We start from the raw sequence: 20,747 nt of genomic DNA, 5'->3' as shown, positions 1-20,747 counted from the left end.
TGTAATACTAAAGCCTACAAGCTAGTATGAGCTCAGCCACACACAAGTCTGACAAAGGAAATCTAAGAAAACTGAAGAAAAATGTGTAACATGGTGCAAGGCTCGGCAAGTAGAAATTGAGACTATGAAGTTAAAGCTAAAAAGATCAAGCAAGCTACACTGCAGATAAAAAGCACGTAAAGTTGGACAGCTGCTTGCAAAGCAACAAGTAGATTACTTATTTACTGTAGTGAGTCCACATGAATTACGACTATGGAATAGTTACACAGAAATACTGAAGGATTCAATAAAGGGATGTCAAAGGCACTATCCTCAGGCAGAATTTTCAGCTTTCAATTGAACCTCACCCCCCCCCCCCCAGTGAGGACACCAGTTAGAAAAAGGTACCTTGCACCATCTTCAGGGCCTTTTGATTGAATTAAAACACACAATGCGCTTATAAAAAGGCACAAGTAGATGTCCATGACCATCTACATTTAATGCATGCATCCCCACTGCCAACTCCCAGAATCCAAATCCAAGTTCAAATGAGACTGGACATTTATCATAGTAAGAAAATTAGGCTCTCAACCCAAAGGGCCTTTAAGCCCAACCATACTTCAATAAAGCCGGACAGATTTCTGCTAAAGTTTTTCTGCGAATATATGTACTTCAGCATGAACAATCTGAGGATTTAGTTTCCCTGCGAGAGAGGTAAGACAGATGCCACACATGGATCCAAATTTCCCATTAATGTCAAACTGAGTTTATCCTAACACTTAAGTGAAGTCAGTTCCAGAGAAGTGAGCGCTTCCGAGACATACCTGTCCCTCAAGCAGGTCTCATTTGTGTTGCTAGGTAAGGCTCAAGTCCCTGCACCATGTGTTCCTGACATTACAGATGTGCAGTCCTTAAAGACTGGCTCAGGAAATACTCTTTAGGCCAGGCACAGGTTCTCAGTAGCCTTTAGGAGACCAAATACAAGGGACAAGGCTTTAAAGCAGTGGATTCATTTGAGAGTAATCTCAGACGATGCTCCAGTTTTTATATACCTGGGCAGAATCCTACTGAAGGGAACAGTGACCCCCGTCTGGATCTGGACTCTATACCCCCTGCAACATAAGATTTCCTCACTACAGTACCAGCTTTGGCATTTGACCATTTTGTATCTACATGCATTCCCAAATCCCCATTCTTTTGGGGGGGGGGGGGTAATGTCATAGTAGTAGCTTGCTAGTAGACTGACTGGCACCAGTCATTTAGTTGCATTCTGTCTTTGGGAGACATCACCCAATTTGCAATCTGCCAACTTGGCCAGCCAGAGGTCCATTGGCATCTACTACTCTGTCAAGGCTGAAATAATTAATAACACCCACCAGTAATTGGCCTTTTTGGAGTGGCAGTAATTGGCCTTTTTGGAGCAGTAGACGCCACTATTTTAACTTCTTGGGTCTTTGTCCAAGCCATCCAGGTATTCAGCAGGTTATGGTGGGCTTTACACCTAGTTTAGTGAGGTTTTCTACAACACCTGACTGGAGTAGTGTCAAATGCCTTGGCCAGGTTGTATGTACCATTTGCCTTCATTCATTGCTTTATTGATCTTCTTGAAGTTGTCCATCACCGACTACACAAGACTAACCAAATTGGCATGTTTGTCAAATCACCATTTGCAGATTATTAGTATTCAGCAAAAATATGGAAAGGTGGTTTTAAATACCTGGCTAGTCAGGCTCATGGATAGTTTCCATGGTCAGTGGATAGCCAGTCCTTGTGCAACAGGGTAACATTTAGCGGGAGACAGTGGTTATAGTGACCAATACCCAACAGTTGAGGTTTCATGCTAAGGAGGAATCATTAGATTTTTTGGGACCTACTGATGCAGTATTCTTGGCCTTGTAGAGTACCTGCTCAAGAGATAGTTGGAGGGAAATTGGCGGATAGTTGGGGGAAATTGGTGGGGTTAAACTAAACCAAATCTGTCCAGCCTGGAGGTCTGATGCATAACCTGGCTCAAATACAGGCAGCACCAACTTGCAATCAAATTGGTACACATCTGCATTTCCTTTGAAACTAGAGAAATTTCAAAATTGGCTTTGTGTTTTATTAGCACCCCCCCCAACCAGAGTTGCTAGTTTAGGTTGGAGTTTTTTTGTACACACACCCAAGTACTGCACCTCCTAATTTCTGCCTTGAATTTCTTCTTGTACAACCTATGGCTGTTGGGATCCTACCAGGGTGGCTTTTTCATCCAAGTTGATAGACAACTGTACTGACCTGGTTTAGCACACTTAACATTCCAGGTTTCTGAACTCTACATACTCAGGGGTGTTCCAAGGGTTTTGGGGAGGGGAGTGCTTCCAAGGTGTCCCTTCATAGGGAGTTTGCCCCAGAAAATATTTCCTGCAAGTTCTAGATTTGCCTTTTACTTTAAAGGAGATGCTTCACATTACACTACAGAATACAATCCACTAGGTTTGTGATTACCAGGACAAGGGTATGCGCCCCCCCTAGTGGGCATAACGACCACATGGCCCAAGCTGAGATTACAAAGTCCCAATAATCGCTGTGCTTGCAAGTTAAAGGATCATAGGAGGTTACTAGGCTAATGGCCATGGGGCCCTTACAACCCTAGCCAAGAGTTATCCCCAAAAAGGAAACCTCAGTCAGCACCTGTCGATTAGGCAGGTGGAACCTCTGGGACAAATCTGTGGTTTTGCCAAACACTCAAGGTTGCGTTTTAAAGAGGGTCAGCGATATACTCAGACGTGTATGGGAAGTCTATTCCAGAGACGGGGCAGGCTCTAGGAGATTGCTCTCTCCAGCAGGTTGAGAATGTTTTATATTATTTTTACTCACCAAAAATTTCTATAGCGTGCTCCCACTTAAGTCTACCCTTCTCTATGCCCCGCCCCCCCCCATTCACCAACTTGACTGAAAACACTTAGCAAATTTGTTAGCTGCTACAACCATATTGCTAGAAGTATGACCTATAGGACACACCACTGCCTCAACTAAGGTGGCTTGAATAGACTATTCTACTGCAATACAACCACCTGATTATCGCCCACAAACTTTAGTCACCATGACACCACTGCACTAAATAAAATTAACCCCTACAGTAACCCAAGGTCACTTCACTCTGCCAATAAACTACTGGTTCAAACCTCCAAAAGCAAAAATGTGGCTTTTGACTATTTGCCAACTATGTAGGCAAGATTTGGAATTCTCCCTCCTGAACTCCCTCAAACAAAGGAGACAACTGTTCCATGTTAGTGGTCTTCATCTCTCCTCCTTTCTTCTACCGATTTAAAAACAGATATGCCCAACCTGTTTGGTCAGATTATTCTTATGTCTGGGGTTAGCTATTACAAACAAGATCTGGGTAGCTAGCGATAGGCATCATGGGATAAGGGGTAGCCTCAAGCCAGTAAACCGCTCTCGAGCTATAGAAGATGGCAGAGTCTGAGCCAAGGGTCGGCTCAGATCCCAACAAGCAAGAAACGAAGGAGATAGACAACTTAAATATTTACCTGGAGACATCACTAGGGTGTAATGAGTTAAAATAAGGGATAACTGGCAAAAGTTCAAGGAGACTGGGTGGACCGAGTTGAACCAGAAGCCAAATTTGCATGAAGAAAAAAAATTCACATCTGGATCACTCTGTAAACAGGTGCTTCTAACAGCCTACACTCTTTCAAAAAGGGTTCCTATTACGAATTTGAAGACACTAAATATCACAGCCTAAAGGCCAAAATTGCCACACCACACCTGTGCTTTGAGAGATCGCAGTACAAAGATCAAAATATTTGCCCTTCCCTCACTGTACTGCTCTCAGAGCTGGTATATAAACACTAGGGTGCAGCTCCCCACAATAGTTTGAGGTCCAGCATTTCCAGCCTTTAGGCCGTTCGATATTTGGTGCGTGTAGTGTTCTAATACAGACCATTTCAAAAAGGCACCAATATGGGAACTGCTCCAACATGAACCTTGACATACAACTTTTGCCATATCAGAATAGCAGAGCTGAATGAAAAAAGCCATCCAAAGACTTTAGTCAGTCTGTCCATTTGTTACCACTGAGATCTAAATGCTGTGCCCACCTGTCAACTGTCCAGAAAATTAACTAACTTTGTGGATTAGGACAGAAAGCAACAAGCTGTGCAGATAAATAGAAAAATAAGATACCACTCTTGCCACAAGGGATTGGTCCCACGTATCTCCAAGACTGAAGGACATACCACCTTAATTTAGAACATGGTCTGCCAGGTTAGAGAGACTCCAGAGGACTGAGGTTCAATTCATCTACACAGCCCATGTAGCATCCACTCCCAAGGGCCTATCCTACATGTACTTCAGGAAACCGCATGAGTTTCTGAAGGAATGAAAGATCCTAAAGTTAGTTTTGGCAAACTAATGTCTCACAAAGTTATGCCTAGGCTGCAAAGAATTAGGTCATTAGTTAAGTCATTGATGAATACTACTGTCTTGAAGGACCATTTTGAACCAAGGCAATGACCAGAAATCAAACTTTTTTTAGGTTCATAGGTAACTACTAGGTTAACTGAATGGGAGTAAAGAAAGGACTCCTGAGGCAGATGAAGTTAATGACCCACCAAAATGAGTTTACAAAAGTTTAGACCTGGAATTGGAAGGACATAGGATGAGTGAGTGGCCCTGCACCTCTCATGTAAAGGCTGAAAGGCCATGAAACTCAGAACTCCAATCTTGAGGGGCAAATTTTTTGCTGAGACAAAAGCAATGTTTACAATTCGATTCTCTGGGCAAAAAAGAAAATAAATCTAACCTGCATTTTCCGAGTATGTCAGAAAATGTTTCATTACAAGATGACTTGAGTTTGGCATTTTATGGCCTTTCATCCTAATGACTCGTCTTAAGTTGCAAAAAAATAATATTAATAAAACATGGAAGTGAACAGCTGTCAACTCTCATGGCTGGCTGAGGATATCAGGTAAATTGCTTTTGACCCAAGCCATAAGTAAAATACTTGTCCCCATTGGTCCGAGGAGACTGACCCTGAACAGGAGTAACGAGTGCATGTGGTCTTTTGGAGGTGGAGGAAAATAAAGAAATTAAGGCACGTACCAGTTCAGTATCTAGTAGCAACCAGAGTTACTAACATTTTTCTACATACTAAATGTTGGCAAATATCAAAAAGCAAGATGTGAACACCAAGCAGCAGCCACAAAAGAACCAGGCGTGAGGGGGCGGAAAAAAAAGATTTGGCGATAAGTGCATTAACCCACCAGTTTGTGCAGGAATGGGCATAGCCTGTTTGACAAGGTGGAGGGTTTCAATATGTATGATTGACAATCCATGCACAAACTCCAACCTCAAAATTATTTCCTTTTTTCAGGAGGCAAACACCCATGCACCCCACTGAAGTGGGGTGCAATGGTGCTGGTACTTACAATTTTAGAGGTTAACAGTATCGTTTACTGACTGAAATTTGAGGTACACCAGGCATTTTAGTTTTATGCCCCCAGTAAAATGTCTACAATAACACTGGGATGTGTCAGGCGGGCTTTGGGTCGGGGTTGCTACTGCACATCTGAGTTAATACACTTAAAAATCACCCAAGATATTACATCACTGAAAGACACTTTAAAGATGGAAAAACAGGGCATCTTTTCTTAATGCAGCACTATTAGAATGTTACATTTAGTTCAAGAATCAGCGACTGGAATTTATGAAGGAACAGGTTGTGCAACACATGCTTAAGCAAACACAAGCGGGTGGGAAGCAAACCTCTGTATCTGTAGGCTCTGCAACAGGAGGGGGCGCTGGTTTGGAAACTGCTGCTGGCTTTGGCTCTGGTTCAGTCTCTTCATCTTTATTTTCCACTCCTGTTGGTAAGCCCATATCTTCCAATACCTGGAAAAAAAAAAAGTTCAGTCAGCAAGACTAACATAACCCAATACAAGATGAAGTTGAGCCTCAACTAGGCAGTGACATGCAGGCAGTATTTTTGCTGAAAGACTTCCACAAAACCACAGAACCCCAGGAAAGTCTAGTCAGTTAACAAGGCAATCCTCAAATGAAACTAACTTCTGCTGGAACTGATCACTTCAAACCAATCGTTAGCCACCACTTCATAACCTACCAGGAATCTTCCCACAACTTCACACTTCCATCATGAATGTGGAAACTGAAACTGCAGCACTATCACAATAGTAGACATTCAACCACAGGGTTTTCAAATAAACTTCACTCAGCCCTCATCTGCGCAGATACATGTGACTGGAGCAACCCTAAAAAGGGTATAAAACCTACACGTCCCACATGGACCAACTCAAAGTCCTGTCACTATATAATCCTAGAGACTGCCAAGATATGACCTATGACCTCTTGCCACCCTTGACATAGAAGGGGGAAAGATACCTCAGGACACCTGTCAGAAACTCCTTGGAAGGTAATAATTGGTTCAAGATAGACATATGCAGCAACTTCCTCAAAGGAAGGGAGCCAAGACTAAGACTATCCTTCCCTCTGCACCTTTGTGCGCGGGGGGGGGACCTCCTTGACACTTGTGCCTCAAGGGTCCAAGTACAATTTCAAACACAAAACACTGCCAGAGGAAATCCAAGTGTTACATACCTTAAGCATGCCACACAAGTCGGGGGGGGTGTAACCACACATCCACCCCCATCCAAGAATGGGGTTTAAGCATAACCCAATATATGGAAAGGGAACCTATGTACATCACCTAAAGCAAGGGGTAGAAATGTTTTGAGCACAGAAGGCATGAAAGGTTCCGACTGAAGTTTGCCTGCTGCTGAAGCCAAGCAGTACAGAAGCGAGAGGTTAAAGCCACCTGTTCAGCTCAGAGTGAGATTGAGGACTTCTCCAGGACATGCATTGCACCTATAAGCCTAAACAGACAAATACAGCCATAAAAACATCAGTAAACCAGTGTCTACACCACTCCAATGAATTGAGACATGCATGACTAACAGGGCCCTCTACATAGTTCACATTTAACTATGGCTGTAGCTCTGATCCAATTATTCAGGCATAAAGTAGGAAACAATCCACAGAATATACACATGTAAACATCCCATAATCAGTTGGAAGCTTATATTTTAGTCATACTTCACAACTCAGCAGGCCCTGTGCTTTCTAGGTCTGCAACACATTTGCTAAGGGTAAAAGAATTTTACTTGAAATCCCATCCCTTAAAGGGGGGGGGGTTGGTCTTATAAGCCATCTGACGACCAAATATTTCCAAATCATTTTTTGAACACAAGCTGTGCATTGTTCAACTAGACTGTATGGATGTTAGTTTTTCAAGCCAAATGCCTTACCTTTACTGCCACATGAAGTTTTGCTTGCTTTTTAGAAGGTCCAGTTGCTTCGTAACTTTTGCCATCTATTTCAACCCCCATTGTAAACTCTGGGGCATGAACTGGACCAACTTGGCTGATAAGTTTATACTGCAGCCCAGGATAGAGTTGATTAAGTCTCATTAGAGCATTCATTGCCTGCGAAGCATCCATTTTGTCATCTAAAAATAAAAAAAGTTAATTTCAAAGTAAACAAGTTATTGAAAAAAAGCAGCTAAACAAGTGTTTACAAATTCACTGTATGAAACTTTACATGGGATTTTCTCCAATTATGAACTGTTATGCAGACGGGACCCATGCTTTTAATGAGTCATCCGAAAAAAACATTTGCAGGAGTGCAGCACAGCAAATACCTATACAGATTCTTAAATTTAAGCTTAAAATCAAAAGAAACCCATTTCTACAGAAACCCAGGACCTCTACTTGAGTTCTCTACTTGTGAACATCCTTGCAACTAGTAAGACACTATTTAAATATAAACTGGTTAATGAATTGGCTTACTCACTTTAAGAGGGGCGTGCTCTTACACGCAGTCTCTGCAGAGCACTTAGACCTGACAACTTGCAACTAAATATTTTAGGTTGAAATTAGTAAGGTCTAGGACACAAATCCCCACCCCTGCACCAACAGCAGATTCAAAAAGGGAAAGCTACATCTGCATTGCCTAAAAATATGGAGGGGAAGGTGCTACCATTTGTCCTGTACACACTGACTTTCTGCAGTATGCTCAAAACTTAACAGGGTCACAATGACGGAGCCATTTACTATTGCTTCACCAGCAAGTCTTCACCCCCCACCCTCAGGACCACACTGCTGGGTATGGCAACTGCTCTGCAACCATTTTGAAGTGTTGGGACTATGCAAGCCCCAAAATATGGAGACTCTATGGCCAAAACAGACTTGCATACACCAAATTTGAGGTGCCAACTAGGCATGGATATTGGGTAGGCAAACTGCATCCTGCAAGATCTTAAGATAAAAAAGTGCCCTCAGTGAAGCAGCCCCCATTACAGCTATTTGCGTATAAAAATTACAAACTTTAATGTGCTAGTTGAGCTCATTCTATGTCCCAACACTTGTAATATTTTGTAAACTTACTCAGCAACTGCTCAAGTTACTTTTCGTAAGAGGTTAAGAGACCCGTTACTTGGTTGAAACATTCAGAAAAAATGTGAAACTGACGGTGGTTAATCTCTACCTACCACTAGACAGTGGTTGCAGTTAAGTTTGCCACTGTGCAAGCTTAAAGATGAAATCTTAAAAATGTTGTACATAGCATGGTTATGAACAAGCAATTTTATGCCTAGGAGTCTTGAGTTAACTGCAGATGCACCTGGAGGTGTCACTGAGTTACTACTATGCAACAAAGTCTACCCTACATTTACCTACCTTTTTTAGATGCTGCCTTCTTCTTCTTCTTGTTGGGAGACTTCTCCTCATTATCTTCTTCTATAGGACGTTTCACTGATGTGACACCTGTGGAAGCAGTGGTAGTAGAAGCAGAGTTGGCAGCATATGTTGTGCTGGGAGGTATCTGCACTGTTAAAACAAAGTATAAAAAATTGAATCTGCTGAAAGCTTCAACTGACATGCAACAGGCAAACTAGTCTACCTCAGTTTGTGCTTTTACACTACAAAAATGCACAACACTTAAAACCATACTGCTATAAATTTGATACAACAGGTCATTTTAAAATCTTGCAAGTATAACATGCAAGTCAAATCTAGCATTAAGCAATACATGCAAAACACTGTTAAGAGAAGGAAATTACCAATGTAGTCAATATCTTGTTCATTTTTCTGTTTCTTGGGTATTTTGGTGGGCAGAGGATCCATAGCTAGCACTTTGTAAACTGAACCAAATGCACAAAGGCGTAAAGCATGCTGCGGGGGGAAAAAAGTTGAAGTGAGACAAGCCATCTAGGCCACAGTATTTTAAACAGGCAACCCTATCAAAATCTTTCACCAGAAAAAAATGTTTTGAACAGCACCAACATTCTTCACCAAGCAACATGGGTTTAATGTACACAAAGCCACCTTCTCAGCACAAAGTAGTTATTATGGGTTGTCTACCTGAGCACTCTGAGTTATGTCCTCCCTCTGCTGTTTGTCTAGATGGCAAATTGCATCCACAGATTCTTTTTCACAGGGATCACAAACTCCAGAGCCATCTAGAGAAAAAAAAAAAAAACACCATCAGAATTTAATCCACAGAACCTTAAACTAAAACTTCCCTGGGAAGCCCAACACATCTTCATTAAAGTCTGGAGAAAGGACTGTTGGCTGACGTGGACATTGCAAGTCTTGGGGGAAAGAAAAAAAGTTACAACCCTAAACAAATAGCCAGCAAAAAATCACTTTAGTAGCACTGGCAATATAATATGAATGTGCAGCCAGGAGAGACAAAGGAACTGGCCTACACAGTTTTATGCCAATATGCATATATATCACTCCTCAATGGTAGTATATAGAAGTGAACATGATTTGGTGTACTTGGGACAATGAAATCCACCAAGATTAACTTGCAGAAATGTTTCACACTAAACATTAATGCAAACCAACTGCAGTTATGAAAAACGAAAAAGCCAGAAATGTACATTTTTGGCACCCCTCACTCTAGTAGTGATACCAATTTCATGAATACAATATCCTGCAATAAGGAAACAAGTTATCTGCAAGCCACCATGACAGTAGTACAATTAAAACTACAATTATATCCATGAATCCCACAACTGGAGTGGGAAAGAATGTGGGCTTACAAGTGAATAAATTATGCTATCCTATACAAAGCATTATAGCACAATGCCACTCCGCTGCCATTTAACACAGTCCAGTACAACATGGAACGCAGTGCACAAATTGTGCAATATCAGAAAACAGCAAATTTACTACCCACTTTTGAAGCCACTGTAAGGACTGGCAAAGAAATTACTCACCAATGCAAGACCATTTTAAATGGTTAAACTAACCATAACTTTTAGTTATGTACTTACCATAACTTTAGATGTTTGGGATCCATCTCGCCTACATTATGTACCGATGGGCTCGGAGCTGATCCTCTGCTCAGACTCGGCACGCTATGCTATAGAGCAAAGCCTCTTATTGGCTGAGCTATTCTCTATCCCAGGATGCACCACCAATCCCCCAGATCTTGTTTGTCCGCATTCATGCACACACAACAATTCGGACCGTCCGATCTCTTCCGATCTCCAAGGCAGGGGGAAGGAGGGTGGGTTATTAGGAATGTAGGCAAGATGGATCCCAAACATCTAAAGTTATGGTAAGTACACAACTAAAAGATGTTGTGATCCTATCTCTCCTACATTCTGTACTGATAGCACCCAATTCCTGGAAAACACTCCTGAGCACTGTGGAACCAAATGAACCTCGACCCCGAGATGCCACATCCAATTTGTAGTGGGAAATGAAAGTGTGCAGGGAAGACAACGTAGCCGCAGCTACTAAGGGCAAGCTTAGAATGGAATGCTATTTAAGTAGCCATAGCTCTTGTAGAGTGAGCTTTGACAGAGGTCGTAAGCTCTTTATTAGAAGAGGAATAAGCCTGACTAATACAGTCCCTGATCCATTTGGCAATAGTGACCTTTGTGATGGCTTTGCCCAATTTATTATCTGAAAAGGACACAAACAATTGATCTGTTTTCCGTGTTTGTTGGGTCCTGTCTAAATAAAAACGCAATTGCCTATGGACATCCAATGTGTGGAAGATGTATTCCGCTTTGAGTACTTTGGAAAGAAAACTGGAAGTTCTAATGACTGTTGCAGGCAAAAACTAACTTTAGGGACAAAAGATGGATCAGGCCTGAGGGATACTCTACCTTTGTGAAAAACCAGGTATGGTGGTTTTACAGATAGAGCTTGAAGCTCTGAAACTCTTCTGGCAGAAGTAATCGCGACCAGAAATGCAGCTTTCCAAGAAAGAAATTTCAAATCACATGTTGCTGCCGGTTCGAAGGGGGAGGAGGTTAAGGCACGTAACACCACATCGAGATCCCACAGAGGAGCAGGATGAGAAATCGGAGGTCGTAAAAGCACAGCACCTTTCATGAAGGTTTTACACAATCTGTTGCTCATTAAAGGTGGGTTTAGAGATTCATGGAAATTGGAAATAGCTGCCAATTGGACCTTGATGGTGGGCCAATGATGGGCTAATGCGTCCATAGGACTCTCCCCCGGAGCTGGAGTGAGAGAAGAACTTTGTGCACTTCGCGTTCAGCGGGGTTGCGAAAAGGTCGCAACAAGGAGTCCCCCGTCTGCTGAAGATCTGAGTTGTCACTGCATCGTTCAGAGACCACTCGTGAGGAGAGAGGATAGTCCTGCTTAGTCTGTCGGCTATCACGTTGGATTTGCCAGGGATATGAGTTGCTACTAGAAAACATCTGGTCGCCACTGCCCATTCCCAAACTCTGTCCTCTCTGCAAAGAGGGTAGGATCTGGTCCCTCCCTGTGATACCAGACTACTGACATGTTGTCGGAGTGAATGGCAATTACGCCCTGAGGGTGGTAATTGTGGAGGGCTTGTAGAGACAGAAACCATGCCCTCATTTCTAAAATGTTGATATGAAGGAGACTTTCTGAATGCCGTTTGCCTTGGACTGACCTGCCCAGGGAATGCCCCCCCACCCCCATCTGGGAGGCGTCCATTTGTCAATGTGGCCATAGGAGGAGGTGGAACAAAGGGTCATCCCTGATCCAGATTGGAGGGCACCAGCCACCAGCGAAGGTCCCATTTGCAGGTTTCCGTGATCCGTACGAGTTGACAAGAGGGAGATCCTGAAAGGACCAGTGTGTCAAAAGGAGCCACTGGAGAATTCTCATATGCAATCTTGCTAAAGGGACTAGAACAGTGGCCGACACAGCCCAATAGCTGCAGGACCATCCTGGCTGGAGCTTTGGATCTGAGAAGCAAGGCTCGGACTTGAGCCTGTATAGTTTGTATCCCTTCTGTAGGAAGATAGACACGCATTCGGTTAGAGTCTCTCCACTCAAATGAACCTTATACGCCGAGATGGCAGCAACACAGACTTTGGCCAATTGAAGGTGATTCCAAGGGAAGTGCCTAGTGATATTGTGGCTCGTAGGTTCTGCAATAGTAGACGCCTGGAGGTGGCAGTTAGGAGCCAGTTGTCCAGATACGGAAACACCTGGAATCCTAGACTCCTCAGGTGAGCAGTCACGACCGCCAAACATTTGAACACCCTGGGGGCTGTGGTGAGACCAAAGGGCAGCGTGCAGAACTGAAAATGACCATCTCCCAGGCTGAAGTGCAAAGGTCTCCTGGACGCCTAATCTACCAGGATGTGGTAATAGGCATCCTTGAGATCTATGGAGCACATCCAAACACCTTTCTCCAGCAGTGGGAGAATGGATTGTAAGGTGACCATTCGGAACTTGGACTTTTTGACTGATCGATTTAGGATGCTGAGATCCAAAATGGGCCTTAAGTCCCCAGTCTTTTTTTGGCACCAAAAAGAATCTTGAGTAAGTCCCTAATCTGATCTGGTCTGCGGGGACCAGTTAGATGACTCCTTTTTGAAGCAGCTTTGAGACTTCTAAGGCTGCGATTTCCTGTTGACTGGGTGGCGGGTCCGGGATTTTCTTGGACAGCGGTGGAAAGTGAGAAAAAGGGATGGCGTAGCCTCCGGCGATGATTCGAAGCACCCATCGGTCCTGAGTGATACCTTCCCAGGCTTTTAGGTGCCTCAAAAAACGACCCCCGACTGGCTCCGGAGTTGGTCGGGCAATCCTTCAGGGATTGTGGAAAGCTGAAGAGCCACGAAAGGACTCGCGTGGTTCTCCAGTGTTGCGGGGGCCTCTGCTGCCTTTGGGATGGCGTCTTCCAGAAATTTCCCCCTCCTCTGCCTCTAGAAGGGGGATAATCCTGCTGCGAGGGATAAGACTTCTGGGATTTACAGAACCACATTTCCCCTCTTTTAGCCTTGGGATAAGGCCGAAAGGGAGTGGAAAATCGTGCCCCTACGGCAGTCAAAGTATTCTTGCTCGCAGCGGGTCAATGCGTCCTTTACCTTGGGTCCAAACAAAGAGGACCCATCCAAGGAAGACTTAAAGGCTTCTGCAAAATGACAGGTGGAGCCAGGCTTGCCTCCGTAGAGCAACACCTGTACCCGCCGCTCTACTCGCCCCCTCGGCTGCATATAAAATGAGCCTCATGGACGAGTTCGATATAGATGAAGAGCCAACCGTCTGGGCCAGCTGCTCAGGTAGGTTACCCAAGAGGGTATCTGAAAGCTCCTTGATCAGATCCCTCTGAAATCTAGTGAAGTGTGTTAAATAGTTCAGGGACCTTAAGGTAAAAGCCGCTGAACTGAGGGTGCGCTTCCCGTACCGATCCATGCTCCTAGACTCCTTATTAGGAGGATGGACGGACGTCGAATCCTCTGCTACATCTTGTTGGGTCGCAGATACCACCAAGGCATCTACAGCCACACCTTTAGTCAAAAACTTGCTCGAAGGGCGGACACACCCAGGAGGAGGAGGGCTGAGCCCCGAAGGCCTTGAGGAACACAGACTCGTCAGCAGAAGGGGGTTTGGAATGCCAGCCACCTTGTTGGAGGGCTTCCAAGATGTCTGCAAAGGAGACATCCGAGGAAGACTTAGGGGACCCCACCACATCATCAAGATCAGTGTCAGACGCGAGACTCATCGGGGGAGTAGATGTGCTTCCTCACAGTCTTTTCCTTGGGGGTTCTCCGTGTGTAGGGATGGTGCTGGTGACACCGTGGAGGTAGCCAAAGAAGATTTAGCCAAAGCACTCCTCATGGCCCTGAAGGCCAGACCGCCAGAGTCCTGGGAAGGCCCAACCCCTGTGGCCACAACAGCCACCACAGCCGACGCACGGAGAGGAAGGCTGGGAACCGAAAACATTGGTCCCGAAGCGCCCCCCCCAGGGCAGACGGAGGTCCGTGTACCGACTCGAGAGCCAGGGTTGGAGTAAGGATCAGGACCGACCCAAAAATCTCCAATCGGCTCCACCAGCACCGGCTCCAACGGTGCCGAGGCTGTTGGAGGAGGAACCAGAACTACAGGGTGGGCCATCTGGAATACAGGAGACTGAAACAGTCTGGAGCACCTTGTCAATGTCCGAATCTGACATCTTTGAAGATCTGGAGGAAACTGACCGGGTCCGAACAGACTTCTCCATCGGCTCCGAATAGGCTCTACCAGTATCGGTGCCGAGGGAGATTCCAAAACAATTTCCCTCTGTGCAGAGGAGGGCTTCTGCGCCGAAGGGGAAGCCGGCAACCCTCATCGGCTCCAAAAATCAGTGGAGCCGATGAAGGTAACCCACCTCTCGAAGCCCCAGCCATCGGCTCCGAAACCAGAGGGGTCGAGACTGGAGGCATAGAGCCAGACCGTTCCGCCCTCGGCTCCGAAGTCCGTGGAGCCAATGGAGAAGCCTGCCTAGATTTCTTACTGGTTGGTTCAGACTGACTGGTCGGAGCCGATTTCTTTTTCTTTGCTGGAGAGGAAGAGGAAGATAAGGCCTCCTCGAAGGCGGGTTTAAATCAGCCCTTTCAAGGTTAATTTATTCTTACTCTTGGGAGGACCCTAGAGGAAAAAGCGTGACACACGCTGCAAGACTCCTGTAGGTGTTTGGCGCCTAAACAGTACACGCATAAGGAGTGATAATCTGTGGACATTTTATAGTTGCATCTCGCGCACTTCTTAAATCCTGAGGGTCTATGCTCTTTGGACATAATGCCTGTAAACCACTCACTATCAGTAGAAAAAAAAAAAAAAAAAAAAACACACTATGTAGAGTAAAGATTTTAAATAAAACCTTTTTTTTCTTTTTTAAACGAAAGGCCAAAATTAACAAGTACAATTAAAAGTACAAAAAACACCAAAAAGGAGGGCCAAGAACCCTCTAACTTAAACACGTACTTGACCTCTCTAAAAATAAGAAGACTTGCTAAAGAATAGGGGAAGGCCCCTCTAACTTAAACGGAAAACCTTTCCCTATTCAACCACACAAATTTACCACAAAAAATAAAGAATTTCCTGACAGCTTGTAAGCGGCAAACGGGATCTGGGGGATTAGTGGCGGTGCATCCTGGGATAGAGAATAGCTCAGCCAATAAGAGGCTTCGCTCTATAGCATAGCGTGCAGAGTCGGAGCAGGGGATCGGCTCAGAGCCCATCAGTACAGAATGTAGGCGAGATAGGATCACAACATCACCATTTACCCTTTGCTGATCAGTTACGTTTTAAAGAAACGCCCAACCACAGGACATGTAAGCATAAACATATCCCTGTACATCAATGGAAGATGGTCAATTATGTATACAGATGTAGGACTGTGCGGTACATGCCTAAACAGAACACAGACTTAGAAAAAGAGCAAAACTGACAAGCACCACTGCGCTGGCCAGCTTTAATCCCATTAGTCTTTACAGTGAAAAAACCTCTCCGAAACAATGAAAAAGCACATCCACTGGAACAAACACGACCAACACAATAGAGTTGAAAAATCTTATGAACAAAAGTTCAAATATGCCACGATAATCCACTCCAAAACGTTTAAAAGTAGTTAAGCGCTTTCACCATAAAGGCTTCAGACCAATTACTAATGAATCCGAGATTTTAACCACTCACTACCTCACAAATTACAACGCAATAAAAGTACTAACATTTCCTTGACACTAAACACACATCCAACTTGCAACTCGTCCAAAACTATTTGCGTTGTAATGTTGAATTATGAGGTAGTGTATTTAAGAATGGTTAATCTCTCGCATCCATTAGTAATTGGTCTAATGAAACCTTTATGGTGAAAGCGCTTACCTACTTTTTAATAAGTTTTGGATTGGTTTATCGTGGCATATCTGGTAACTTCGTTCGTTCAAAAAAGACTTATCAACTCTGAAGATATTGCATTAGTGTTCCAGCGGATGGGCTTTTTCATCGTTTTATATTTACTCGGTGGGGGGTGCTTTTTGTGATATTAGCTCACTTCAAGCCAACAGCAATTTACAATAGAAAATGTTCAGCACTAAAAGGTGTGAAACTGATTAACAGAAGTTGCCTACAAATTAAATTTCCCAAAATATGTACTGTTTCCAGTTAAAACCCCCACAAACTGATGATCTTACAAGCGTTAAATACTCACATACCTGGCATAAGAATTCCTGAAGCAATGCATTCCAGAACCCTTCTAAAGGCTTCTCCTGCACCCATTGGTCTGTTGGCTGTACCAATAGCTTTCTCACAAATTAACTCAAGAGGCTGAAAAACAAATTTAAAAAGTAAACTTTTCTGTTGCTTCTTTGCAATCTGTTCATGCAAGTTAATGTCAACACATTTGCAAATCTGAATTACATGGAAACTCTTCAGTTGTGCTGAGCTATGCACTTTTTGATCGCATACAGGCAAGTTCAGAGCAAAATTCATCAAAAAGAATTGCCATAAACTGTGGTCTAGCCAAGTCTAAACTTGTACCAATGCCACATAATGCACCTCTAACTACTGGAATGCAATAGCGGCTCCCAAAAAATTATGCCTTGGAAACTAAGCAATATACAAATCAAATGAGAGAAACATGTTTACCAACTTCAACTGCTGTCAAAAGCCTCCTGCATCTTAGACCACCCCTAGTGTTGCACCATTTTCAGCTCTATTGTGCCATGTCCCATTTGCACTACTGCAAAGTTCTGCACTTAGTAGTTAGAAACACTAGTTAAGTAACGGAGATGCCTCTAGGAAGCACCATCACAAAATTGTCTCCAGGAATTTCATTGGCCTCCAAAGTCAGACACCTAAACAGGTCTCATCCTAATTTACCTCAATACAGCCAGGGTTACCCTCTTAGTTGGATCAGGTATTGGCCCAACCCACTTTATGTTTTGCCTCCAAGAGTCACCGGTTATTGCAAAGCCCAAACTCCCAATACTCTCACCAAGTTATCCTGACATTAAAGATCCCATCTCTGGTATTTACCACCCAAGAACTCAATTCTCAGTTACTTCAAGCAAAAGTATATTAAATTTGAAGAAGCTTCGAGACTGACTCCATAGTAAATTACAGCAGTGCATAGCAAGCTTGTTTTAATCATTTCCTTATACTACACTTAAAGTGGTAGGCAAATAAACCATGAACTGGGTTAAAGCTAAAAAAGGTACATGCAAAATCATGAAAACACAGTGGAGGTGTGAAAAAATATAGCAGCAAACTGGGACAAGTTATGTTGACTAGTCTTCCTGCAGCAGGAAATAAAATGGGATTATATAGATTACTCCCTCAGCAGAATATAAACACTCGGCACATTAGAAATCCTAATATATGAAATGCTGTCAGATGTTAGTTTTAATATTGACATAATTCACAGATCGCCCGTTTTCAGATGAGAAACGGGCAGGCATTACCATCCAGATAATGATTTCAACTAGCATAACAGATTCCAGACAAATCAAAACCCAAATTTTGCACAAGTTTACATTATGGAGAGATAATTACCCATCCTCTAAGAGGCTCCCAGGTCGGTACTCTAGTGCAGAGGTCTCTCATAATTCTTATGACAATGACGCACGACTTGAGTCCATTAGCCCTAGCCTACAACCAACCACAGAAAATGATTAAGTATGCTTCAAACTTCAAAGCACCAAAGACAATTATCTGCATTGCTACTTTGCTATGGGTAAATAAGTTATTTTTAACACTAATTCATACTTTGTATACACATCTCAAAAAAGTATAAAAATAATTACTCAAAACAAAGCAGCAACTACTCAGTTATATTATACAGATTAAGTTAATATTGCTAGTGCTTATTTAGCAACTGTGCCATGACAGATGCCAAGTTTGGCACAACTACTTTCATTAAGCTTACATTATAGTTAAGTTTTCTAATAAAATACAAAAAAAATGCAAACCTGGAACCACTTGGCGTGTCGGAGTGACGCCAAGGCAGCAAGGCATTTCTGCCTGTCCAGAACATCCGGGGGGTCGTTGACTGATAGCGTTTCTATTGATGGATGGAATAAGAAGACAAGGTACAGTTTGACCAAGGGGGTTCTGTCGAAGGAAAGGGAGGAGGCAGCTTTTCCTAAAGGGCAGCTGAGGTCCCATAAAATACTTAAAACCTTTAGTGTTATAAACTAATGCATTAACTACAAATAACTTTCAATTACTTTATGCATTATCTACAAATACCTTCAATTACTTCAAAAATTAAACTGATGTTCATAACTACAATTAGCTCACTCCCCATTTTACAAAAACAAGTCTATAAACAAACGCACTATGAAACATTCTGCAAAAACTGGTCAATTTACTGCTGAAGTGTTACAAGGGAAGCCCCCTCAGCCCACCAAGGTCAACTGCCATGACCCCAGCCTGTGACAGAGAGCGTCCTGTTGGTCAAAGGTCCAGCGTCCCTAAAATTGACAAACTAGAAGGCTTGATATGTGTAGTCATTAAAACCATAGCAGTATTAATAATGCGCATTAACAACTGGTCTGTGCTGCAGCAAAAACTGAAAGTGGATAAATACAGAGCAGGACTATTTTAGATAAGGCTAGTTTTTTTGTACACTTGAATACCTCATTTTAAACTGCAATTGCAGTACATACACTGCTTAAAGGACAGTGCACACAACTCTGGCATGATCACAGTTGTGATGCAGGTTCCAATCTTAAAGGGGAAAAACTTTACACAGTTTTAAAGTAATCATGAGCCAAAAAGGTTAACATGTGAAACCAAACGTTATCTAAAACGCTGCATTCAGTTTTTCAGTAGTCCAGCTGAAACTCAGCCAATTCTCTAACAGACCAACACAAAATGGTTCATTTCTGCTGCAACACACACCACTTTAACACACCAATACACATGCATCATATTTTATAACTTTCAGAATCGGCCTTCAATGATGAACATGTTCAACTTTTTGAACTTTTCCTTTCAAAGTTCATGTAACTGAGATAGTTTTCAAACAGTACAGTAGCACTGGGGAACACCCCAAAATTTTACACAATTGGAAGACCATCAGGTGATGGAATCAGATGTAGGTCAGCTTGCAAATTTGACAGGATGTCAACTCAGATGAGGGACAGCAGTGATGGCAGATGTGGCATTACATTTTTACAAAAAGCAAACCGCTCCCATTATTTTTTCAGTGGGTATAAACAGCCTGCCTCAAGCAGTTGCTGTAACAAGCCCATGTGTTTGTTGGCAAGATGAAATAAGGGCCCCTGGAATGTTCTAGCAAGTTATTTCAAAGTAGCACAATGATCAATTAACAGTTTTGTAACAGAATTCAAAGCTTGAGTACACAGCCGCTTCAGGGATTACTCCGGAGCTTGCAGTGCGACTTTTTATTCTGTCAGCTGCTTGAAAAGCAAAGTTTCTCCAGCATAAAAACAGAACATGAAGTGGTTAAAGACAACAGTACTTGAACGTACTATATGGAACCACTTTAGGCTTTCAAATGACAGTGCTTTACTCATCCCCACTTAGTTCAGGACGCCACAAACATTAATATGGTCCAAAGAGACCATGCATTTGACTTACAGTTTTAGTCTTATTAGAGTGGACTTCACTTTTTGAAATAATGAAACTGAGTTTGGGGGGGGGGGGGGATGACAAAGCATTACCTTTCGTGACATCACTACACATTTATTGTAAATTACAATACTGCTTGTTGCAAGACAACCTCAACAGCTGCTACCCCAAATTTTGATTTTCTCTCAAGCACTTACTTAAACCCATAGTTATGGCATTTACTTTGATATCAACCCAATTATGTACAGAATGAATTGGCAATCAAGTTGCCTATGGGCAAAATGCACCTGCAAAAAGAGACGAGACAGGTAAGGAAGTGCAATGAGAGTTCATCTGGTGCTGCTACCTACAAATTCAGTTAAAAGGGAGGAAGGCAGAACTAGTTTGTCACCTCTGATCCTAGTGGAAATAACATGGAGTCAGAAATCCAAGGAAAAGTAAAAACATAACTGATCTGACACTGTCCATTTCAGGCATACCATTTTACTACAAGTCGGTGTGAAAAAACAAAACTAGTGGACTAAGTAATCTGAGCATAAAGGCTCCTTCACAAGACCTCCTTTCAAACTTGTCAATTTAGAATGAAAGACCTGTTAATTCCATTACCAGGTCAAAAATGCTGTCTCATATTCAGATTTAGCAGCTCAAGTCACCTCAGCTTTGTTCACACAGACTGGTAGATGTACACAAGGTTCTGGTTTTACTATAAAAGCACATACCAGCAGTTACCAGACTTTAAAGTACTGCTATACCACTAGCTATTCACCTACATACAACTGTATTAGCAGTATTTTAAAGTGGTTCCGAGAAGACAATGGAAGTTGCACGCGAATGTCCATCTTGTTAAACTGGATATTTTGACTACGTTTTTTC

The 20,747-nt window shown here is 42.9% G+C and overlaps 1 protein-coding gene across 6 annotated transcripts in view; it reads right to left on the bottom strand.

Moving 5' to 3' along the window:
* ILF3 (interleukin enhancer binding factor 3) overlaps positions 1–20,747 on the bottom strand; it is a 261,636-nt gene that overhangs the window by 234,248 nt on the left and 6,641 nt on the right. For all 6 annotated transcript variants that reach the window (XM_044084763.1, XM_044084764.1, XM_044084766.1 and 3 more), the window contains exons 5-12: positions 18,248–18,339; positions 17,832–17,927; positions 16,493–16,604; positions 9,414–9,511; positions 9,113–9,224; positions 8,730–8,879; positions 7,302–7,501; positions 5,746–5,871 (exon numbers count right to left, since the gene is read on the bottom strand). In XM_044084763.1, the coding sequence (XP_043940698.1) occupies positions 5,746–5,871; positions 7,302–7,501; positions 8,730–8,879; positions 9,113–9,224; positions 9,414–9,511; positions 16,493–16,604; positions 17,832–17,927; positions 18,248–18,339 (986 nt within the window). The remainder of the gene's footprint in view (positions 1–5,745; positions 5,872–7,301; positions 7,502–8,729; positions 8,880–9,112; positions 9,225–9,413; positions 9,512–16,492; positions 16,605–17,831; positions 17,928–18,247; positions 18,340–20,747) is intronic.

Source organism: Protopterus annectens, chromosome 9.part0 (genome assembly GCF_019279795.1).
Source record: "Protopterus annectens isolate FY-2018-M chromosome 9.part0, PAN1.0, whole genome shotgun sequence".
In the NCBI taxonomy this organism is placed as follows: Eukaryota; Metazoa; Chordata; order Ceratodontiformes; family Protopteridae; genus Protopterus; species Protopterus annectens.
This window is presented reverse-complemented; position numbering and strand designations above follow the sequence as displayed.